General features: G+C 35.5%; 8 protein-coding genes, 1 long non-coding RNA gene and 1 pseudogene across 15 annotated transcripts; 7 read left to right on the top strand and 3 right to left on the bottom strand.

Annotated features, from left to right (window-relative positions):
* The first annotated feature begins 260 nt into the window (after positions 1–260).
* On the top strand, positions 261–3,854 carry SPL2 (squamosa promoter binding protein-like 2). Of its 3 annotated transcripts, none has more exons than NM_123693.6 (5): positions 261–486; positions 1,978–2,641; positions 2,729–2,832; positions 3,013–3,225; positions 3,316–3,848. In NM_123693.6, the coding sequence occupies exons 2-5, from the start codon at positions 1,998–2,000 to the stop codon at positions 3,612–3,614; spliced, it is 1,260 nt and encodes a 419-aa protein (NP_199141.1). In that variant the 5' UTR covers positions 261–486; positions 1,978–1,997; the 3' UTR covers positions 3,615–3,848. The 3 variants fall into 3 exon arrangements, with proteins under 3 accessions (NP_199141.1, NP_974875.1, NP_851122.1); NM_203146.4 differs by having other exon boundaries at positions 463–1,239; positions 3,316–3,854; NM_180791.3 differs by having other exon boundaries at positions 463–1,323; positions 3,316–3,854.
* A 1,946-nt stretch (positions 3,855–5,800) lies between these two features.
* On the top strand, positions 5,801–6,764 carry AT5G43260 (chaperone protein dnaJ-like protein). Its single transcript, NM_123692.5, has one exon. It carries the CDS (start codon positions 6,155–6,157, stop codon positions 6,446–6,448), a length of 294 nt encoding a protein of 97 aa, NP_568623.1. The 5' UTR covers positions 5,801–6,154; the 3' UTR covers positions 6,449–6,764.
* Positions 6,765–7,434: 670 nt separating this feature from the next.
* Positions 7,435–8,296, top strand: NF-YC13 (nuclear factor Y, subunit C13). The gene has a single exon (NM_123691.2). It carries the CDS (start codon positions 7,575–7,577, stop codon positions 7,965–7,967), a length of 393 nt encoding a protein of 130 aa, NP_199139.1. The 5' UTR covers positions 7,435–7,574; the 3' UTR covers positions 7,968–8,296.
* A 706-nt stretch (positions 8,297–9,002) lies between these two features.
* On the top strand, positions 9,003–11,165 carry AT5G43240 (hypothetical protein (DUF674)). Of its 4 annotated transcripts, none has more exons than NM_123690.3 (4): positions 9,003–9,044; positions 9,361–10,032; positions 10,101–10,853; positions 10,936–11,165. In NM_123690.3, the coding sequence occupies exons 2-4, from the start codon at positions 9,376–9,378 to the stop codon at positions 11,062–11,064; spliced, it is 1,539 nt and encodes a 512-aa protein (NP_199138.1). In that variant the 5' UTR covers positions 9,003–9,044; positions 9,361–9,375; the 3' UTR covers positions 11,065–11,165. The 4 variants fall into 4 exon arrangements, with proteins under 4 accessions (NP_199138.1, NP_001318734.1, NP_001119366.1 ...); NM_001344477.1 differs by having other exon boundaries at positions 9,014–9,230; positions 9,356–10,032; positions 10,936–11,156; NM_001125894.1 differs by having other exon boundaries at positions 9,019–9,044; positions 9,356–10,032; positions 10,936–11,155.
* Positions 11,166–11,207: 42 nt separating this feature from the next.
* AT5G43230 (EEIG1/EHBP1 protein amino-terminal domain protein) lies at positions 11,208–15,265 on the bottom strand. Its single transcript, NM_123689.3, has 7 exons — positions 14,369–15,265; positions 12,835–13,716; positions 12,549–12,752; positions 12,275–12,448; positions 11,987–12,184; positions 11,802–11,915; positions 11,208–11,720 (listed from the first exon to the last, which is right to left on the bottom strand). Exons 1-7 carry the CDS (start codon positions 15,014–15,016, stop codon positions 11,394–11,396), a joined length of 2,547 nt encoding a protein of 848 aa, NP_199137.2. The 5' UTR covers positions 15,017–15,265; the 3' UTR covers positions 11,208–11,393.
* Positions 15,255–15,419, top strand: AT5G43211 (uncharacterized protein; the record flags this gene model as incomplete). Its single annotated transcript, NM_001125893.1, has 1 exon — positions 15,255–15,419. One exon carries the CDS (start codon positions 15,255–15,257, stop codon positions 15,417–15,419), a length of 165 nt encoding a protein of 54 aa, NP_001119365.1.
* Positions 15,395–16,576, bottom strand: AT5G43210 (Excinuclease ABC, C subunit, N-terminal). Its single transcript, NM_123687.3, has 3 exons — positions 16,339–16,576; positions 16,033–16,139; positions 15,395–15,931 (listed from the first exon to the last, which is right to left on the bottom strand). Exons 1-3 carry the CDS (start codon positions 16,572–16,574, stop codon positions 15,762–15,764), a joined length of 513 nt encoding a protein of 170 aa, NP_199135.1. The 5' UTR covers positions 16,575–16,576; the 3' UTR covers positions 15,395–15,761.
* A 657-nt stretch (positions 16,577–17,233) lies between these two features.
* Positions 17,234–19,785, bottom strand: AT5G43196 (annotated as a pseudogene). The gene is made up of 6 exons: positions 19,663–19,785; positions 19,531–19,584; positions 19,252–19,378; positions 18,678–18,778; positions 18,406–18,571; positions 17,234–17,977 (listed from the first exon to the last, which is right to left on the bottom strand).
* On the top strand, positions 17,312–18,000 carry AT5G43200 (Zinc finger, C3HC4 type (RING finger) family protein; the record flags this gene model as incomplete). The annotated part of the gene is made up of 1 exon (NM_123686.2): positions 17,312–18,000. The coding sequence occupies exon 1, from the start codon at positions 17,377–17,379 to the stop codon at positions 17,998–18,000; it is 624 nt and encodes a 207-aa protein (NP_199134.1). The 5' UTR covers positions 17,312–17,376.
* AT5G06495 lies at positions 18,469–18,781 on the top strand. The gene has a single exon (NR_142922.1). It is a non-coding gene; the product is annotated as an other RNA (long non-coding RNA).
* Positions 19,786–22,193: the final 2,408 nt, after the last annotated feature.

Below are 22,193 nucleotides of genomic sequence, written 5' to 3'. Positions count from 1 at the left end.
AACCAACTTTTCATTTTTGTGATAAATACTATAAAATTAACTTATCTAAATCAGTTTAAGAACTTGCTCTTAAGCTACGAGCTTGTATTAAATTAAACTAAAACATATACTAAAGCATGGGTTGTCTTGATTTTGACGCTATTTGATCTTACGAAAATCCACTTTTTTCATATTTTAACTCTTCATATTCAATTTTTTTTTTTTTCTTTTTGTTTTAATTTATAATATTTTCTTATAAATAATAAATATTTGCTTTTTCCTCGGTAATGAAATGAATCGTCCAAAAAAGTGGAAGCTGATGAAAGTAGTTTGACCCCTCCACATCTCCCAACTTGGTACTTAGCGTCGCACACACCACATGCTCTCTCTCTCTCTCTCTCTCTCTCTCTCTTTCTTCTCCTTTCTCTTTGTATCTCTTCTCTCTTATGCTAAGCCAAAAATGGAAGCTTTACTCTATTGAAGACGAGATCCTTCTCTAATTTACAGGTACCCATCTTTTATTTCTGAATAATAGATTTTGGTTCTTGCAAATCTTATAGCTTAAAGTTGAGATTTTTGGTATTTACTTAGCAACAAAAAAAGTTTGTGATAATATTACCATAAATGGTGAGACATCCATTTGCGGCTGAGATTTTGCTACTTTACTCTTTTCTCTCTCTCTATTTCCATTTGTATTGTCACTCACTCACATACAAAAATAACATCATAATCAGAGATAATGAGTAAAAGTGAAAGAAACCCTAATACCAACTTACTCTACAAGGTTAAAACAAATGTTGCTCTTTTTCATTAGTCCTATGGATCTTATTCCCAAAATAAAAGATGAAAACTTTAGTGGGTTTGGTTCATCATCTCTTTTGGGTTTTTGTAAATTACTGATTTTGGTAGATGTGTTAGGCAAAAAGTAGAGAGAAATGTTACGGAATGTAATATTAAAGGGATGATTTTGACAGATGAGAAGTTTAATCTTACATCTGTAAACAGCTTTTGATAATGAAATGGTGTGAAGAGAGGGTCCTACTTTCTTGAAGGGTTTTGCCCCCACAATCTCTAATGAATGTGAATTATTGGTGAGCCAAAAAAAAAGTTTTCTGATGAAAGAATGAGAGAGGGTATCTTTTTTGTTGGTCTTGCTATAAATGTGGATGAAAATTGTGATTGAAACTTACTCGTAAACTTAAAAAAAAAAAAAAAAAAACAGAACAATTTCTTCTTCCTCTGGGATCCATAAGTTTTGAGGTATGTTGTTGCTGATTTTGTCCTTTTATGTCTGCAAATAACAGAGAAGATAAATGAGGATTTTCTCCTAGGTTGAAGTTTTATGTGAGTACTTTTATTACCCTTAACTTTGCTTGTAGAAAACTATGGTTCTGTTAGTGAATAGTGGAAGAGAGAAAGCTTCTTAGAGATCTGTTTTTGGTAACTTTTATGAAAATTATATGGTTATTTATTGATCAGAAAGCAAATCTCTCCTTTATGTCTTCAAAAACAAAAGGATGAAGAGTATAGAGATTTGAGCAAATTACAGAACCTAGAGTGAAGAGTAGATTTGGCATGAATAAGCAGAGGGTTTTAATATAGGGAACACATGATAGTTTCTCTCAGACACTTTAATATGCAACCTTACATGCCTATTCATGCCAAAACGCTTTGCTTCATGACTAAGCACAATTTTGCCTTTTTTCTTGAGAGATCATTTTTGCTCTGGTTTTAGTTTGGCCTTGAGATATCATTGTCTGGTTTCTAGCAGAGTTATAGAAGGAGAACAGATTTAATTTTGTAGATTGTCATTAGCATCTATAAGACTGAAATATATATGCTCTTTCATACATAAGTAGCTTTCTAACAAATATCCATTTTCGGTTCTTCATATGTTTGATAGTTTACATAGAAAAACATTTTGATCTTTTCTCTATTTTCTTGTAAGCAAAAGTTCAAGTTTTGATTTACTCTGTGTGATATTTGAATGTTTTTCAGATTTTGGTGGTCAGTGTCTGATGGAGTGTAATGCAAAGCCACCGTTTCAATGGGAATTGGAAAACTTGATATCTTTTGGCACTTCTACAGCTGAAGTTCCTAGAAAGCTAAAACCAATGGAGTGGGAAATTGATGGATTTGATTGCACCTCTCTGTATTCTTCAAGCTTTGCCTATGCTGGTAGTTCAGGTTCTGATATAGCTCATGCTTTCTCTAAAAGCTCAAAGTCAACTTCCATTAGCTCTTCATCAGCTGAAGTAAGAACACACAATTTTACATCCGAAACTGGTGAAAGTCTTCCTGGAGAATTTGCAAAGGGGATTGATACTTCTCCAAGTCTTGAACTTTCTTTTGGCTCTGGTGATCCGGTTCTCGGTTTAAAGCTTGGTAAACGAACGTACTTTGAAGACTTTTGGGAAGTGGAGAATGCTAAAGGTTTGGGACTTCCAGTGACTCTGGCTTCATCTTCTGTTTCTCCCGTGAAGAAATCGAAATCCATTCCTCAGAGGTTACAAACTCCTCACTGTCAAGTTGAAGGCTGTAATCTTGATCTTTCATCAGCTAAAGACTATCATCGGAAACATAGGATTTGTGAAAATCATTCAAAGTTTCCTAAAGTCGTTGTGAGTGGCGTAGAGCGTCGGTTCTGCCAACAATGTAGCAGGTAAAAGCTAGTCTTTCTCAAGAGAGAAGGTTGTTTAATCTGTTAGCAAAAGCCTTAATAAAATCTTAACTTTTTTGGTCTCCAAAGGTTCCACTGTCTCTCTGAGTTTGATGAGAAGAAACGTAGCTGTCGCCGACGTCTCTCAGATCACAATGCAAGACGTCGCAAGCCAAATCCTGGAAGGACATATGGTATATACAACAATCATTTATTTCTTATCCTTATATGAACTCTGAAATTGCCTATAGTTCAGTTATAGCATTTAGTTAGTTTCCTTTGTCAAGATAGATATCATTTCATGTAGTTTTGGGGGTTCACAACAATCTCATTGATGGAGAATTGGAGATGCTTTTGTCATTCTGTGTATGCAGATGGGAAACCACAGGTGGATTTTGTATGGAACAGATTTGCACTTATCCATCCAAGAAGTGAGGAAAAGTTTATATGGCCAAGTTCGAAGCACGTACCATCAAGAGTGTTAATGCCGCAACCTGCAAAGACTGAGATTTCCGATACCGAGCACAATAGATTTGGATTGTTGGACCCCAAAACCAAAACCGCAAGAGCCGAGTTATTCAGTAAAGGTTTGTATTCTCTTGAGTTTCAAGTACATGGTCTCATCTTTTTGTTGTATTCATGATCTTGATGATGCTTTATGTTATGCGTATTTTTAGAAAAGGTCACAATCTCTTCACACATGGGTGCTTCTCAAGATCTTGATGGTGCTCTCTCTCTTCTGTCAAATTCAACAACATGGGTTTCTTCCTCTGACCAACCAAGGCGTTTTACCCTTGATCACCATCCCTCAAGCAACCTCCAACCCGTAGCTCACCGGTCTGCGGCTCAACTCAATTCAGTTTCCGGCTATTGGCAGCCGGACCCACCCGCAGTTGAAGGCCCGACCGCTCTGCATAGAAATGGGGTAGGCCAGTTTAATGAAAACTACTTCAGCTTGAACCAGTTTTATAACTGAAAATTGTATGCCTTTAAATCCTAATAAGATATTTGATGTTAAAGGATCAAGCAAGCTAGTGATAAGTTAAGATAGGAGCTTTGAAACTTGCAAGACACCAAATCCTCTCTTGTTTTTTTGTCCAAATATTTTCATGGGTTAGAGAGCTTTGACAATTGTCTTAATATCATCTTTGTCGTGTTATACATTAGGATTATAAATCTTGATGGTGTACTACGAAATTGATCAAACGCATGATAAAACGATCTAAGCTATGATGATGATGTTTGGTTTCAAGAAACAAATCCTAATGAACTAATTCACAAAGTAAACAAATCATAGCTAATAAGCATGAAGTCATGAACAAAAAGCAAAGCAAATAAAACAAACTAAATTAAGCTACAGATGTCAAATGCAATTATTCAAGATGTTAAAGACTCAACCGAATCATATATATGAAAGTTGGCCAACTCTCTCCTACAACTTGACACATCAGCACATGAGAGCTTCCCACCTAAACTTCATAAAATAAATAATACATAAATAGTAATTAATTCAACATAATAACTAAAATAGGAGGATATAATTAATCAGAACTTGAACCATCACTCTTTCTACATTTTTTAATTCAATATATCCTTTTTAATTTTGAGATCCAAACATGTTACACATATTCCTTGCCTAAAAATTACACGATTATTATGAAAGAAACTAAATGAATATGCAGATTAAATATATCTAAGCTTTTCAAGATTTATGCTAAGAAAACAAGTAATTTGAAAGATGTTTGAGGAGTTATCCTTAAAACTAATACGTAAGATAGAAGATTATGACAAGAACTTAACTAAACTTTCCAAGAACATCAAGTTGAATATGATTAGATTGGTTATGCAGAGACATGGTTAATAAAAACATGTTATATTTTAAATGTAAGAAAGAAATTTTCTAAAATTTCACCGTTTCACAAACTAAATATATAACCAAAAGAACAAGGATATATAAATTAAAAAAAAAAACTGAGAATCTAGAACAACAATAAAAAATAACTCAAGCATTTTCGTTTTCAGATGAACTAATATAGTTGGACTTTTTGAAAACAATTACAAATCATATTTATGTTTCAAAACCGATGCATTTAACTTTACTTTATATGAACAGACATTATATAAAACAATTTGTAAATAGTAATACATAAACCCGCACGTAGTGCGGGTACTCATCTAGTATACAATAATAAAAACTTCAAAATGATGCAACAATAGCTCAGAATCTTCATATATGGGCCACTCGGCCCACGCCGAATTTGAAAAGCCCGATATTGGAAGTAAGCACGTGCGGTTGTGAGAATTGCTTCTTCGTCCACCATTGGACATGTTTATGGCTGCGTTCGACGCGTGATTTGTTTGTGGAGAAGAGTGCATCGCCTGATAATTCAAGCAACCTAGTTATAGTACAAACGTGAAAGAAACAAAATTAACCCAAAAAATGAAATGGAAGGTTACAATTGCAACCCTTGCAAGATAGTACAACAATATAATAGTAACAATAGAACAATAAACCCTAACCAAACAAAGTAAGAATTACATTCCTCTAATTTTAGTGCATGTAAGTTCGGTTATCACTGCAAACTTAATCATTTCCCTATTGACTAATTCGTAACATAGTTTATACTTTCGATTAATCAATTAATTAATTTACAGTGAATTTGTGAAAAACTTCTAACGAGAAACTTATTATGTTATAAAAGTCAACAAAAGAACTGTATCACACAGAACATATATATTGGGTCTGATTGGTAACCAAAAACTATACAAGTTATTTAGCTGTTAGCTTTATCGGAATAGTGTAAAACTGTTAAAATGAGCTGTACAAAAAAACTGAGAGTAAATTTTTTTGTAACGCTTTTGATAAAGTTTTTGTGATTAGTAACTGTCAAAATTGTATTGTTATTAAAATGGTTACCATTCAAATCTATTAGGTAAAATACAGAGCCGTCCATAAGTACAAGCGGGTCAAACACAAGCTTGTGGCCTCAATTACTATAAATAAAATTTTGATTTTTTTTAGTAGAAAAATTAGTTGCTTGCTTCTTTGATGACAAAAAAAAAAAAGCAAGCAGTCAGATAAATCAATGATAATCTAAAAAAAAGAAAAATCTGACGAAAAAAAAAAAGAAAAAAAAGAAAAATCTGAAGGTTGTACACTTGTAGAAGATATTTTACACACACAGCCCAATAAAAACCCAAATCCAAAAACTGGAGTATCCAAAAAAAACACGGCTGTTTCATTCATCTCCTCACACAACAACTTAACCCTCACTAGCCCACGTGTTTACTTTCTCAACCATTCCCTTATCTCCCAAAATTGTATTTACTTCAAAAATAAACCGAACCGTATCAAATTAAAACAAGACCACACTTTTGTCTGAACACAAAAAAAAAAAAAACTTTTATTTTTTCCTCGAGACGTCTCTCTTCTTCAATTTCTTCACGATTCTACTTTTGCGTTATCCCCAAAATTGGCAACCAAAACCAAACCTCTCTCTCTTATTGAAACCAACAATGAGTCCGATCGTCATAACCCAGTTAGCTACAGGAATCAGCGTTTTAGCCGGTGCGGTCTTTATCAAATCAGTCATGGACCAAAAGCCTATGGCTGGTCAATTCCCTCGTTGTCCGACTTGTAACGGTACTGGACGAGTCACGTGTTTCTGTTCTCGATGGTCCGATGGTGACGTTGGATGTCGTAGGTGTTCTGGTTCAGGTCGTGCGGCTTGTAGCAATTGTGGTGGTTCTGGAACTGGTAGACCTTTACCGGCTCAGATTACGGTTCAGCCACCGAATCGTCCTTATTGATGATTCTCAAGAAATTTGTATACTTTGTAAACGATTCTTCTCTCTTGAACTCTCTCACTCTCTGTCTTGTAAGTTGATTATATATATATACACATAGATGAGAAACAGATTTGATAGCTTCTGTGATATTTTTTCTTGTGTTGGGTTGTTTTGTTACTGTTCATAGTCAAAATATTCGAATTTGTCATTATTGGTGGCTCAAATCTTTAGTATTAACTATTAAGAATTAAGATGATGGGTTTGATCCAATGATACGAAAAGTTAGCTTCTTCTTGTATATTGTTGTAAATGGACTTTGTTGGATGTGTTTGGTTCATGTCTAGTACTCAATATGTGACCATGAGATGTTTCAACAGCCTCTTGTTCCAATGGTATGAAATTGGTTCATGTCTACAACCTCAAAACGTTGTAGAGGAAGGAGTGTTGTGTGTGAATTTTGTGAAAAGCTGCGAATAGTAAAGAGGAAACGGATTAGTTATAACAAATTAAACAGCTACAATTGTAGTAGATGGTCTCTCAAGTCTCAAGATTAGAAACATCTCGGAGCCAAAAAAAGGCTTCCTACAGCCATATAGAAGTATAATCTCAAATCATTATCCACACTTGGAACTATCTCTAAAGCTCATTTGTTATTTGATGGCATTTCTAGTTCGATATGCCACTCCTTAAATCCGTTGCGTTCGTGAAGGATCAATGGGGTTCAATTCAGGTAGCTAGGAGATTTGTACCAACTTGTAGCTTTCTAGAATTCCTTGTACAATGTGATCCAAGTAAAAGAAAGAATCGGTTAAAATTTTCAATATAAAACTTTAAAATAGACTACTAGTACTAGTTTGAGCTAGACAGTGACTCATGTAGAAACAATCTCTACAACATAAAAATCTACGAACCATACCGGGTTACCAAACGTTCTTCTCAATCTCACCAATCGGTTTAAGCTGAAAACCCGAATTAGCAAAATCTTCGTTCGGGCTGTTTTGGTTAATCCGGTTTACATGTTTTCTCATTGCTCATTTTCATTTTCCCGCCGTGACAGAGCGCGTAAATCTCAAAACCCTAAAAATGTCGAACATATACAATTCATTACCTTAATCAGATTTTCTCAACAGAATCAAAATCAAAATCCATGGAGGAAGAAGAAGGATCAATCCGACCAGAGTTTCCAATCGGAAGAGTAAAGAAGATAATGAAACTGGACAAAGACATCAACAAAATCAACTCAGAAGCTCTTCACGTCATCACTTACTCCACCGAACTCTTCCTCCACTTCCTCGCCGAGAAATCTGCTGTTGTTACGGCGGAGAAGAAGCGTAAGACTGTTAATCTCGATCATTTAAGAATCGCCGTGAAAAGACACCAACCTACTAGTGATTTCCTCTTAGACTCGCTTCCGTTGCCGGCTCAGCCTGTCAAACATACCAAATCGGTTTCCGACAAGAAGATTCCGGCGCCGCCAATTGGGACTCGTCGTATCGATGATTTCTTCAGTAAAGGGAAAGCAAAGACTGATTCAGCCTAAAGTAAAATTTCTCATTTTGTTCACAATTGCAAATTTTACTCTGTTCTCAAATCAAAATCTTGTTTTGCTAAAAGTGTAGTGAGAATGTATGGATCATGAGGAACTTTTATAGGAATTGGTAATTTTAAAGATGTTGTGTCTATTAGCATTTCTACTAATTGGAGAAACTGATTCTTGTCCTGTGACTGTGAGATACATCTCATTGTGTTGCTTAGAAATCTCTGCATTGCTCTAACTTTGGTGTGTAGAGATTGAGAGAGAGAGAGAGAGAGGTTTGGGATGTGTATTGTTCTTCTAAGCTATTCTTATATGAATACTACTTTTGAGTGTTTATGTTCTTCTGAAAGAACATGGCTATAGAAGTTGTCGCCGTTACAATAGTATGTTATACTTTCTTTGATTGTGAGCTAATAAGCGCGGTTGTGACCGAGCAAAATGAAAGCTTTTGCGGAATGTATGTTTCAGTTTTCTTTAGTTTTTCATTCTGACAAGTTTTCTAGAGTAGAAGTGAACCAGTCTGATGGGTAAAGTCTGAAACTTTTAACAAGAAAGTGTGATATTTCTCAAGATCACTATCCATGGTTACATTTCTCAATAACTCCTCTCAAACTTCATCTTATATCATCTGCTTTGTAGTGTGGATTTGGTATATGTTCTTTATTTGCTTTTATGGTTTCAGACCAAGTCTAGTGGTATTCAATGATGACTTGAGTGTCCAAAAGCTCTTATTATGTTCTCGGAATTGTGAAAGAAAAAAGTGATTATGTTGACATATCAAATTGATTGAATCCAATGGAACATCCACTTTCTTTAATATTCCGTTTAGTTATTATGAGAACTTGAACCGTTATAATTAAACAACATAAACCAAGCAATTGTGTTCTTTTCGGAACTTGTGGTACATGAACCCGGCGAATTGGATTTACTTCGTTATTTGTTGCCTCTTCCATTCCCGAAACCTTTAATTAAGGCCTTTGACCATGTCTTCTCTAAACTGTTCCACTTCCTCCACTTAAGCTTTATATAAAACCTCAAGTCCTATGAAAAGAACACAATTGCTTGGTTTACTCTAACAAGGTAAAATCTTACGCAGCATATATAGATCATATTGTTGAATATTTATGAAAGTAGTTTTTCCAAGAATTGATGTGTTTGTAGTTTCTTCTGTTTCTAAGCACTAGGAAACCATTTCTTTGATGCCACGTTAGACTATGTTCTTCTGAGGTTTTTGTTCATTGTTAGCCTCGTTACGTATTTTAGCATGTATGATATATGAACAGACTCCGCTCTGTTTAGCTTTTATAAAATTGTTACCTATTTATACAAAATCAATGTAGCTATCGTCTCTAACATGGCTGTGTAAAAAGTGACCTTTTTCATTGTATCAGTGCAGATTTTGTATCAAGACATGTCAGCTACTTTGAAGAATCCGGTGATTAAGTTGAAACTACTCATAGATGAAGAGAAAAACAAAGTTGTATTTGTTGAGGCGGGTAAAGATTTTGTCGATTTACTCTTTAGTTTTTTTACTTTGCCAATGGGAACGATTGTTAGATTGCTGGAGATGTATAAGAAGTCACAGAAAATAGCAATAGGCTGTTTCAGCAATATATATGCAAGTGTTGTGAGTATGGGCATTGAGCATTTCTTGACTGAAGCTTGTAAGCAAATGCTTTTGTATCCGGGCAGTTTGAATCATGAGAAATGTCGAAACCTTAAGCTGAGGGTAGATGATTCCGAGGCTACCAAGTATTTCGTGTGTCCTAAGTTTGTGGAACGTGAGCAATGTACTGAAAGTTACAGCAATTTTAATACCTCGAGATGTAGCTGTGGTGTTTTGATGAATGAAGTGACTCAGCTTGATGGAAGAGGAGGCCTAGCCAGTGCAGGAAATGGTGTTGAAGGTGGAGTATTTGTTAGGAGTGATCATACTTCATTCATGATCACTGATGATTTGAAAGTGGAAATTACCTCTGTTAGGTTGACACTTAATGTTCTTAAAGATCTTGGCTACGTAGATTGTGAAAAGTTGGATGAGAAGATTCATGACGTTAATCTCGAAGAGGTATTATTTTTCTTCAGCTAGACTTTTAAACTTCATGCTCTTATGCTATTTTCTCTTAATTTTTGTAGGTACCGACTTTGCTGGAGTGTTTGTCTACATCGGATAATCCATTGACCGATACATTTCTGAAAAAGAAAAGTTCATATAGTACAAAGAGGATTCAGAAATTGCCGAGTCCTGGCCTCTGTGAAGATAGAGAGGAATCAACACCTGACCAAACGATTACACTAAATGTTGTAAAGAAGGAAGGAAACATTCTGTTTGTTGAATGTGGTGATGACTTTGTTGATCTTCTCTTCACTTTTCTTGCTATACCTCTAGAATCTGCATGGGGAATAGCTGGCGATGGAATCATCATTGGATGCATTGGAAACTTGAGCAAAAGCTTTAAGGACTTAAGTGTTGATCCCGGACGAGAAGCTAAATGTGTTCTTCCTCATTACTACAAGTGTCAGAAGCAGCTACTTGATGCTGTCACCACCCATAAGCCACCGACTTTCTACTTGTATGTGTCCTCCATGGCTTCGAATCATATTAGAGAGTACCGTTTGTCAGAAGACTCCAGTAAGCCACTTGTTTATTTTTGGGATGAACTCATGCCCATGATTTCGATAGATCCAAAATCTAAAGGTAGTACTAACACTACTGATGAGTCAACAATACCCAGTGGTGGCTTTATGAAGAGAGGGACAAAGTTTATGATAACAGATGATTTGATCATCACACCTTTGAATTCAACCTCAACCATTGGATTGGTAAAAGAAAAACAGATCCGATTAGATGATGTCGAGGTTCAAGAGATCATCATTAGAAAAGAAGAGGTAAATGCTTGTTAATAATCTTGTCTAGTTTCAACATATAACATTGCCTATTAACATTATGCGTTTATATTACACACTGCAGGCCATTAGGTTATTACAAGCTTCATTGGTGACATGTTCTGCCTTAAGCACTGGTCTTCTAGCTATAGAATCAGCTTCAACAAGTGTTCCTCAAAGCGCAAATTTGAAGAAGCCAAAGATTGAGACTTGAGGAGCAATGTTTAACCAGAAACTTCGAGTTCTTGCTAAATTTGATTGCCAGAGAATCTTTTGATAGCTTATGAATGCTCAGTTTAATTTATTAGTTTCTTGGACATCTACTTTGTCTAATCTTTTCATTTTGCTACTTTTTATTTGCTTTTTATGTAAACTACATCGACTTAGTCTAATCTTTTGAATCTTATAAATAGAATGCAAGTTTTATTTACTCTTATAAACCCACTTGTATCTCTTTGGCCATAAGTATCCTTCATACAAATAACCAAGAAACATAGAAAGTGTTTCCGTCAAAGTCAAACATAGGAGATAAGAGGAGAAGAGTCATTGTATTCCATCTTCTTTCCATATTTCTCTAAGGAGTTGATATCTTACAGTCTTTCTGCGTCCATATCCTTTCGGCATCCACTCTGATGAATTGGTTGTTCCAGGAGCAGAGAATATAGAGTTAATGGACGTATCTAAGTCATCAAGCTCATCGTCGCTGGTATATTGTTTCTTAAATACCGATGATCCGGTTTCAGATATGGACGGATTGTTCAACTCTCCTATGAAGCGTTTTATGGAATCTGTAGACGGCATTAGGTAGACCGTAGGCGATGCAGCGGAAGGGAAGACTGTGATGCATCCATTGTCTTCCTCCGTTAATCCCTGTGTTGAAGACAAAAGGTTCAAGAACACACACACACACACATACTGATTATTAGTACTATGAAGACAGTTTTTTCTAACCTCGGAGTTCAGAACATCGAATAGCCTTCTTGGGATTCTGTGTGGGTTAAACTCATCTGGGACAAAGTTTCGAAGAACTCTCTTTATTATTGGTGGACCAAGGGTTGGACAAACCTATATAGAGAGGAAATAGAATTAGCCTAGTGTTCTGGAACAAGAAGAATGAGTGTTCAAGTCTAAATTACCTCTTTTCTTGTGGATTTGTCTGCAAGCATTTTGAATGGAAGCATCATAAGATCACCTAACGAGTTGAGTAAATGGAACAATCTGAAATGTTCACACTCTGGCTTCTCCTTGTCATTGTTATCTTCATCTTTGTTTCTACCAGATTTGTCCTCCTTTTGTTCAAATTGATCCTCAAGCCATCTTGACCAAGTTCCAATCTGCAATGGCACTTAATTACATATTTTACATACCAAAAGGAATGTTTTTGTGATTGAGAACAAACTCTCTGTTCATGTGAGCTTAAGTACCGCATTTTTTAGTTGTGCGCCGGCCCCAAAACTTGCTTTTCCTGCTGGAATGGGAAGAACATTTATGTCACTGATCGGATCAGAGACAGGATCTGTCGGCATTTCACCCGCTGACTCACGGAGTATCGCGTTGAACATTGCTACATCAAGTCTACTGATTAACTGTTCCATTACCTGAATACAGAAGAAAATGAAGCAGCTATAACAATGTAGTTCAACATTCTTGATTCTGGCTCTGCTAAGTGTTTTAAGTAACTAAATGCTAATCTCTTACCAGTTTTGCAAGCATAGGTAGACAACCACATTCTTGTCTTGAACCTCTTAGTGGACAAAGTCTTTCACAGGCAGCTCTAAAGGCATTTTTCCATAGCTCTATAGCATAGAGTCCCTGGTTCCGGTGACCTAACCGCCTTTTTCCCGAAACTTTCCTCGCGATAGATCCTTTAACCGCTGGAGATTGCATATGCGGCGTCATACTCTGCAACAAGATTAATTTCACATTAATGGTTTAGATGAAAATACCTTTACAAATTCATTTGGAAAATTGTTCTTTTGATTACCTGCCACCAAACTGACTTAACAACTCGGGAGAATATCCAGGACTCGAACTTCTCCAAAGCCGCGAGGAATGCTCGAGGATCTTCCCATTCATCTGAACCAGCCTTTTCAGGGACAATCTTCATTTTCTCCATACCGCGGCTTAAAATTGCTCTAAGCACAATCGAATTTGATAGCCAAAAGGTTAACCTTGGAACATCATTTCCACATGCTTTGGAAACCAATATCAATCCAGAAACCGCCGCTCTAGCCGCAGTGGCTCGCTTAGAATGATCTGAGCCATTTCCTTTACAAGCATGAAGATAAAACCTAGCAAGACGACGAGCTGGAGCATGAACCTTGCTCATGGAGCTAGTATGCTCAGCAACCACAGAGTAAATAGCTGCTTCAAGAACCGCTGCTTCCTTCAGCTCATCTTCAAGCGTCTCTGTTTTAGAATCTTGCGGAGTTATTAAACCTACCTTGTTGATCACTCCACTCGCCTTTTTGTGACTACTATCATCTTTGTGTCCGTCAAAATGCAACTGAATAGACTTAAGCTGTTTAAGTCTTGGAATACCTTCCATTCCTAAAGTCTTTCTTCCTAAGGCAAGAGTATTTGTCCGAAGTTTCATCTGTTTTTTCGCTGCATCGGGAGGTAACGATAAAGGACCAGATTTGATCTCAGAGAACTGTTTCTTGAGCTTAAAGGCATTTGTATCTTCTTTTTGTTTCTGATCAATCTCTGCGCTCACAATGACCGGTTGATTGCTCTGTCTCTTTCTCTCTTCTTCTCTCAGTAGATTCTCGATCTCAGAGACGAGTGCTGCTTCATTGTTACTGTGCTTAAGCGTTACATGTTTCCAGCCTTTCTTCTCATCTCCGTTCGTCATCGCTTCTGTGTTCTGCTTTGATACAACGGGTCAAAATATAAGTCTTACTTCTTTTACACCAATGAAACTCAAACTTTCTACTTATTTACATAAAATTCTTAAGATTCAGATCATGATAGCCCAATCACATTCATGCAAAAGTTACTACACAACAGTGATCTTTATAGACTCTAAAATATCTATTCTTGTTCATGAAACTAGCCATGTTCATGAAACAAATCATTGGAAAAGTTGTATTTGCTAAATCCAAAATTTACAAAAATAAGTTATAATCTTTTTATATTCATCAACCCAAATTAATTTTACCTTCATAAATTTTGCATAAAATTTGGCTATTTAGTTAAGAAGCCCACATTTCTATTTATACTAGTAAAAACAGAGAAAACTAAGAATATTGAGTTGAAAAAAATATATTTATATTTTGATAAATTTTGGACTATTGAGTAAAATTATCAGAGAATATGTGCTAATCATTTGGGAAAATGACTACTTTATATGTTTTCTTTATTAAGAAAAATAAAACAGAATGTTCTTTTTTTTTTGGTCAACAAACAGAATGTTCTTAACCAAGAATATCCAAGAATTGGATCATAGACGTGCATACCTCAAATTAATCAGAAAATGATAATGATATGTGTTACGTCACTAATATGAAAATGCGTACCGTGGAATTAGCATCACACATAGCTGAGAAAGAAACTCTCCGTGTCGAAGAAGACACTGACGAAGCATCATCATCGTCATCCGTCAATGACGCCAAACTAAACTCACTGCCATCTACCGATCTTCTCGAGAAGCTCATCTTCGGCTGCGACGAACCGCTACTCCTATTTCCTTCATCGTAATCCTCCTCTCCGGCCGGTTCAACAGTTAGGTAAATCTCAGAGCTAGCGTCGTTCCTTGAGCTTTTCTTGAAAGTGAACGGAGCTCCAACGGGGACCGAGTTGGTCAACAAGCCAAAATCCGCAAGATTGACCGATGCTGTACCAAGAAGCTTGTTCTTGACGCCCTTGTCTTTCTTTTTCGCGTCGTAGACATGAAGTTCAAGAAGATTCTTGTGGAACTTATTGTCGGACCCAACTTTGGGTTCTAACGTTAATGTTAGCCTAAAAGACTCGTTGAACATGATAGTGTCTTTGCCCACGACCGCGATGAAGGAGCCTGAATTGTTTTCGCCGTTTTCCCATTTGAGAAGGACGCATTGTGCAGGGACTTGGCTTGTTGGCCATGGTTTTAGCTCTTTGATTGAGATTAGATACTCAACGAATACTCCATTGTCTCTACGGCTCTTTGTCCGAAGACCCAATACCATTTTTGTTTTTTTGGTCGAAAATGGTGATAGTTGATTATGAATTAGTAAAGGGGTTTTCGATTTTGGGTTATAATGGAGTTCATGTTTTGGAGTAATAAACAAAACCACCGGCCTGAAATGGACGTGGGTTGCACCATTTTCTTATTTTCTTTATACAAGCAGGAGCATATTATTAATGCTCTCATATAACCCCAACAGATTTTTAAGATTATGTTGAATAAATAGTATATAATTTGGTATGATTTTGTATTATATGTATTGTTGTGGCATTCTGGTTAAGGAATATGTTTGGAAACACATAGCCGAGCCCTCAAAAATGGAAAAGTGGTGTCGAACTACGAGTGATGATTCTAAAGGGTACATGAACGTGCTTAACATAACCAAAATTGGCTACTGCAGATGATTTCACTTCTTCTGCCGACTCAACAGTTCTCAATATATCTTAAAAATGATTGTCTATACTTGTTTTTTCTTTATAAACTGAAGACACAAAATGAATTAAAAAATCTTACAACACATTAGTTTTGACTTTTGCCTATCATTCTTAAAAGTTACAACAGCTACAAATATCAATGCACATGAGGTTGTGCAATGTGGTTTTCAAACTATTGCCATATGACAAGTTAAACCCACATACTAGCTATATTCTTATCGCTATTGTCGTCAAGTCCCAGCATAAAAACGTAATCTTGTGTGGCTGCAGAGCACACCGGTGATTAATTAAGTCAGTCGTTTGGTTACCTGGTTAGATTTTCCAGTCAGTTTCAAGATAACTACAGTCTAATGATTCCTCGACTTTGTTTAAAGCTCTCCTACGGTGTTGTAGCAAAGCATCACTCTGACTCATGTCTTCGTCTTTCTTTCTCCGCGGTAACTTTCTTGTAAAGATCTTCCATTTTGATTCAAACGAAGAAGCTGCGGAAATTAAACAAGGGAAGCTCATCAATCATCATCCATAAGCATATATACAGTCACAATGCAATGTTCAATTCTTAGGAGATAAAGAGAGATAGTACCTTGACTTAAACAAGTGAATCCAGTGATAATGCAAGCACAAAGCCATGGTCTTCCTGCACTTGAAGCTTTTGCACCACCTCTGATTTCACCATTGTGCTGCTTTAATCTGCAACCAATAACAAACACTTTGCTTTTCAAATTCCTTCAAATCCAAAAGAATCAAAAGCTCAAGCCTTTTGAAACAGAAACCTAAATGGTAATCAAAAAGCACTTTGCTTTATACATTCCTTAAGAACTATGAATCGAAAGCTCGTGCCTTTCCATCAGAATCTACCTAAACTCGATTCAAAGAGAGGAGGACGAACCGGCGAGAAAAATCGGTGGTGATTCCGACATATGTTTTGATGGGTTCGGTCGTGGAGAGAATGAGATAAACAGACCAGGATTTGGATTTGGGAATCTTTGAGTTCTCTTGCGGAGAAGAAGACGATGGAATCGGAACTTGGGTTTGTGAATTTTTCAAATTTTTGAATTCGGGAGCTTTAGGATTGGAATCGCGAAGCTTCACGGACGGGAACGTCCTAGAGAGCAACCTCGTCATCTCAATTCTCTCGTCATCTTCATCATCATCTTACTAGAGAATAATTTGATTTGCAAAACCAAGTTAAACCGAATTCGATTTGCTTTCGGTTTGGTTTGGTTCGAAATTGAATTGGCTTAAGCTCTGGTATATATAATGAGATATGTTATAGTTATACAAACAAGACAAAAAAAGGAAATACAACAATAAAAAATGAACGTTAAAGAAAAATGGAAATATTGATTTGGTGTTAAAAAAAAGGGTATGTTGGCAAAATAGTCACTTTTTCAAACTTAATTAGGAAAGTAGTCACTTTACTATTCATAATTTGCAAAATAGTCACTTTTCACTGTTTGATTCGTACACTTGGATTGTACTATCACTTTTAGTGTACAAATATAAAGTGTACGCTGTGTATTTTTATATATATTTGTACACTAAAAGTGGTGTACAATCTAAGTGTACGAATCAAACAGTGAAAAGTGACTATTTTGCAAATTATGAATAGTAAAGTGACTACTTTTCTAATTAAGTTTAAAAAAGTGACTAGTTTACAAATTAACCCTAAAAAAAATGGAAATATTGAAGAAAAAAAGGAAATTAGAAAGGAAAAAGGAAATTAGGTTAACACGTTACAACAAATTATAATCAGAGTTTTTTTCTTTTTGCTTATATAAACACAACATTACACTTGTGACTTCTCCACAATTACAATTTTCTCAACAATCTCTGTTTTTCTCTCTTCCTTACGAATCATCATCTAATTTCTCAACAATATTTCACTCTGTCTCTCTGAGTTTTGTCTAGTTTCACTCGCTCGACAATGGAAACTGAATCTTTCAAACTCGATGTTCATGTAAAAGCTTTGTCTCAACCTCCGTCGTTAGGGTTCTTAAGTACGGTAGTAATCAGTCAATACAGAGAAGTAGAGGAATTTCTCATTAACAACAAGGATAATTGTGTCACGAGTCTCGGATCTTACCCGGATGATTCTTCTACTTGTCACGACCCACTAATCTCTCTGACACTCCCAAGTTTCAAACCAAACGACGTCTATCAACATCTCCAGACCCAACTCCACGATCATGACTTGTCCGAGCAAATATCTTGTAAGATTGTCGAAGCCCAACAACGGCAAACAAGTCAAAGTGTTTACTTGCCACAACAACCACCTTTATTCATAATCGTCTCTGTCAAATTGACACACAAGGTTTACGTCGTTGTGCCTCCGTTGGCAACAGATTTGGACCAAGAGATGAGCCAAGGAGAAGAAGAAGAATCGAAGACTTGTGCCATCTGTTTGGAGGAATTGTCGACATCCGATGATTACTGCGAGTTGCCTAACTGCACTCATTGTTTTCATGAACCATGTCTCACTCAGTGGTTGATCCGAGGTAATAACTCATGCCCTCTCTGTCGCAAACCTGTTGACAAACAACCACAGTGAAACTGCGTCTAATTAGGGTTTCAAATATGTTAACTTGTTTCTGGATTCTGTTTAGGGTTTTCACTTTTATGTTTGTCTAAGAGGCAGATTAGGGTTTTCCGTAGTTTATGTATCTGTTTTTGTTGGCAACATGTAATACAGTATGATTTTATCAATTTCATTTACAAGTTTGATTCTAGTATGCGACACATATATCTCTTGCAACACAAAACACTGACTTCAACCAAATTTAGTTTCAGATTAAAAAGAAGGCAACTTTGATTTTTTGAGGTTGGCTTACGAAATTGAAAAAAAAACAAGGAAACAATCAAATACACACTACTTAAGTTTTAGAAGTGAACTAGACGTGATCCTAGGTTCTGGAGATACTAATGACTCTTCAAATGACCATTGAGACGCACATACCTCACAGAGAAAAGTCTTCCACTGACCATTGAGACACACATAGGTTCCATCTCTGTTCCACAAGCTTACCTCCAAACTAAATGTGATTTCACCACAAATCAGATTAAGCCGTAGATACTAACCGCACAGACTACATTTCTCTAGCGTCGACAGTATCATCCACCCTCTAAAAAAGGGCACAACAACACCAATTACAAACTTCAAAACTGACCATTGTACCTAAAAACAACTCTTGCATTCTCTACCAAAAGGAATAGTTTCTGTGACTTTACCATCTTTTACAGTCAAATTGGCCTGTTCCATCATCAAGAGTGAATCTAACTCGTGTGACTTTTGAACCATCTTTGTCACACATTAATCCCACAAGTGAGACCTGATTATACCAAAAACATGACACAATTTAGTAAAACTTTTACTTAAAACAGAGTGATCTGGAATTGGTTTTAGAAGAGAGATCATGTACGTTTGTTAGTGAGATTCTATTGATGATCTAGAATTTTGTGTAGCGATTCGGAAACTTTCGATCTGTTGTCTAACTCGTGGAATTAAACCAAAAGGAAGATTTTAGCTACTCGGAAAGTCAGTTGTTGGTTACCTCAAGATCCGAAGCACAATTTATGTTGTATATTGAACACTGCTACTTTCCCAGCGCTTAGCATAATCACATTTAAATAGTGTTCCTCAAAAGTTACAACATGTTATGGGGTTGTGCAATGTATTTTCCAAACTATTGCCATATGACAAGTACATTCCCAACATAGTAATTCATACATGGGTACACAAACTTGTGTCACTGCACAGAAAAATCAGTGAATCCATTGATGGATTAAGTTAGTTTTTGGTTACCTGATTAGATTTTCCAGTCGGTTTCAAGATGAATGCAGTCTAGTGATTCCTCAACTTTATCCAAAGCTCTCCTCATGTGTTGTAGCAAAGCATCAATCTGACTTATCTCCTCATCTTTCTTTCTCCGCTGTAACTTTCATGAAAAGATCTTCCATTTAGATTAAAACGAGGAAGCTGCAGAAATTAAACAAGGGACGCTCAACATCATCCATATTCCATAAGCATATATACATTCACAAGGCAATGTTATCAATTCCTAGAGATGAATAAAGATGGTACCTTGACTTCAACAAGTGAAACCAGTGATGATACAAGCACAACGCCATGGTCTTCCTGCAATAACAAGCACTTTACTTTTCAAATTTCTTGAAATGTATATGAATCTAAAGCTAGGGCCTTTTCAAACAGAACCTAAATGGTAAGCAACAAGCACTTTTCGTTTTAGATTTCCTTGAAATAAGAATCGAAAGCTGATGCTTTTCTAAGTAGAAACCTAAATGGTAATCAAAAACCACTTTCTTTTTAGACTCCTTTCCAAGCAGAAACTACCAATATCCAAAGTCAATTCAAAGAGTGTAAAGGGAGAAGAGAAAGATGACGTACCGGCGAACCAATTTAAGTAAACTCGGTTTGACTTTCGTTTATCTCTAAAAATTTAAATTTGATTGGATTACCGGTTTGGTTGGGTTCGGAACCTCCAAAACGATTAGTTTCAGTAAAATAGGTTCTTTTTTTATCATACTAAAAGTTTCTCTACGAAATCAAAATTCCGAAATTATTGAGTTTACTGAAATAGAAAAAAAAAATTCTTAAAATCAAAAATTTTATTAAAAAAAAAAACCAAATTTTGGTTCAGTTTGTGATATCAAAGACTGTAGTGAGTAAGTGACCGAACCAAAATTTTATACTTTTGAACCAAACATTAGTTTTTTTCTTGACTGAAACCAAACAGAAGTTTTGTTCGATTTTAATTGGCAAAAAAAAAAAAAATGGATTTAAACCAAGAACAAAAGGACAAAATTCCTGAATTTTTTATCCAAACTATCCCAAAAATATTGGAAAGTGTCCATACCTAGGTTTAAATTTTAATAGATTGTCTGCTATTTTTTAAACTTATCATTTTTCAAAACAACTTGCTATAGTTGACAAGAAAATAATGTTAAAAGGATAATTTTGTATATGTGAATCACTTGATGTAATACGTGCACGTCACTTGTGAGTTCAAGAATCGAATGGAAGGAGCTAATGCACCTTGCATAGAGACTATATGTGATGGAGCGTTTTACACACATCTATCAAATTTATATTTACTTAAAGCATTATGATACGTATGGTCTTTCAAAGATACACATATGGTGTTTTATAGGAAGGCCTTGCATGCATATGGTTCATGTTGTATATCGATATGTGGATGGTGGTGGCGCATTCAAGACCATGCTTTTTGTTAAACGGTATTTGTATTCACATACGAATATTGCACAAGGTGTAGAGAAATCTTGTTTTATATATTTCAAAAGGTATTGAAGACTGAGGAAAATGATAGCCTTCGAGAACCAGATCTCACATCACCGAAAAATAAAATAAATCACCCCAAGATAGACTTCAACACAAGAGAAGTTTATTGAATATAAATAAATGAAAATTGAAAAGAGTGAAAGAGTGAAGAAATAGTTTTGTGTCAATGCATTTTTATTATTGTAGTAATCTAAAATTATTTTTGGGAAATGTAGCACATCACATCATTAATTTTGGTATAATATATATATATATATGTAACATTAACTTTGGTATTATTTATTTTTGAATTTTGTATTGTATTTTATTCAAATAATCGTTAGACGGTAATTCGGCATTCGGTAAGACCTAACACCAAGATAAATAATAATAAAAAATGATAAATAAATTTAGGTCTACGCACTTAGAAATTTTTATTTTCTATTTTTGCAAAATAAGTTGAACCATATCCATCAAATCTAATATTAAGACCCTAGTTAAATTTTTAGTGGGTCAAAAAGATTTTCGACCTGGTTTATCTTTAAAATTGATTAGACGAATTTAATCGGATATATGATTTGACTAAGTCCTACTCATAAACCTCCAATTCGATGTTTGATTTGAATTAATCCAAAATTATCAAAACTCACTTAAAAAACCAAAAAAAAAAAGTGTTTTGAATATCCGAGTGAGCTATATTTTTTGTTGAGCAAATGGTGAGCTACATATAAGTAATAAAACACATGCGTAGGCGTCGGTGCCATAAGAGTAGCCGAGTAGACGAGCGGGTAAGATCTTATCCCACCGGTCCTACTCATTTATTACTAGGATTGTTACATCACCAATCCAAATAGAACTTTTGTAAAAGATAGAACCATATTAAATTCTAAAGTCAAAAAGTGGTCCTAAGATTAATCTCATCTTCGTAATCAACTGTTCCAGTTTGATTAATTGATAACTATCATCTATAAATAAAATGTGCATATATTATATATGTGTAATTGTATAGTATTTTCCCACTTGATTTTATGATACTCGGGAATAAGTCAACAACCACTTGGTTTGGTAGTTGTACTGCCCAATACGTGAATTTGAGCACCGTCCTCATTTAAGTTTTCGGTTTTGTTTATTCTGTTTCAAATAATGCATAACTGAATTTTTTCTCTGGTTTGATTTGGATTATATACGGGGTTTTTTTTTGTCAAGGATTATATACGGTTTTAAATAAATAAAAGAGAAATTTGTTATTTGTATTAATATTTTTTCTTATATGCCTTTAAGTATCATTAATGAATGATGAAAATGGTTTGTAGTATATTCATTTATTTTAATACATATAACACACATATTGAGCCAAAACAAATATCATCCAAAGTTTTTGGTGATTGTGCCCATTGAGTATGCCTGCTTTTAAGAAATGCATTAACCAAGCTAGAATTTTGGTTCAA

This window comes from Arabidopsis thaliana, chromosome 5, assembly GCF_000001735.4.
Source record: "Arabidopsis thaliana chromosome 5, partial sequence".
In the NCBI taxonomy this organism is placed as follows: Eukaryota; Viridiplantae; Streptophyta; class Magnoliopsida; order Brassicales; family Brassicaceae; genus Arabidopsis; species Arabidopsis thaliana.
Note: the sequence above shows the minus strand (reverse complement) of the source record. Positions and strands in the feature narration are given on the sequence as shown.

Coding starts and splice junctions, on each gene's coding strand:
- SPL2 (NM_203146.4), top strand. CDS start 1,998: ATGGAGTGTAATGCAAAGCCACCGTTTCAATGGGAATTGGAAAACTTG. Junction 2,833..3,012: donor AAATCCTGGAAGGACATATG/GTATATACAACA, acceptor CTGTGTATGCAG/ATGGGAAACCACAGGTGGAT. Junction 3,226..3,315: donor AGCCGAGTTATTCAGTAAAG/GTTTGTATTCTC, acceptor GCGTATTTTTAG/AAAAGGTCACAATCTCTTCA.
- AT5G43230 (NM_123689.3), bottom strand. CDS start 15,016: ATGGTATTGGGTCTTCGGACAAAGAGCCGTAGAGACAATGGAGTATTC. Junction 11,916..11,986: donor ACAAATCCACAAGAAAAGAG/GTAATTTAGACT, acceptor CTCTCTATATAG/GTTTGTCCAACCCTTGGTCC. Junction 11,721..11,801: donor TCGATGTTCTGAACTCCGAG/GTTAGAAAAAAC, acceptor TCTTCAACACAG/GGATTAACGGAGGAAGACAA.
- NF-YC13 (NM_123691.2), top strand. CDS start 7,575: ATGGAGGAAGAAGAAGGATCAATCCGACCAGAGTTTCCAATCGGAAGA.
- AT5G43210 (NM_123687.3), bottom strand. CDS start 16,574: ATGACGAGGTTGCTCTCTAGGACGTTCCCGTCCGTGAAGCTTCGCGAT. Junction 16,140..16,338: donor ACCACCGATTTTTCTCGCCG/GTTCGTCCTCCT, acceptor TATTGGTTGCAG/ATTAAAGCAGCACAATGGTG. Junction 15,932..16,032: donor ATTCACTTGTTTAAGTCAAG/GTACTATCTCTC, acceptor TAATTTCCGCAG/CTTCTTCGTTTGAATCAAAA.
- AT5G43240 (NM_123690.3), top strand. CDS start 9,376: ATGTCAGCTACTTTGAAGAATCCGGTGATTAAGTTGAAACTACTCATA. Junction 10,033..10,100: donor ATGACGTTAATCTCGAAGAG/GTATTATTTTTC, acceptor TAATTTTTGTAG/GTACCGACTTTGCTGGAGTG. Junction 10,854..10,935: donor TCATCATTAGAAAAGAAGAG/GTAAATGCTTGT, acceptor TACACACTGCAG/GCCATTAGGTTATTACAAGC.
- AT5G43260 (NM_123692.5), top strand. CDS start 6,155: ATGAGTCCGATCGTCATAACCCAGTTAGCTACAGGAATCAGCGTTTTA.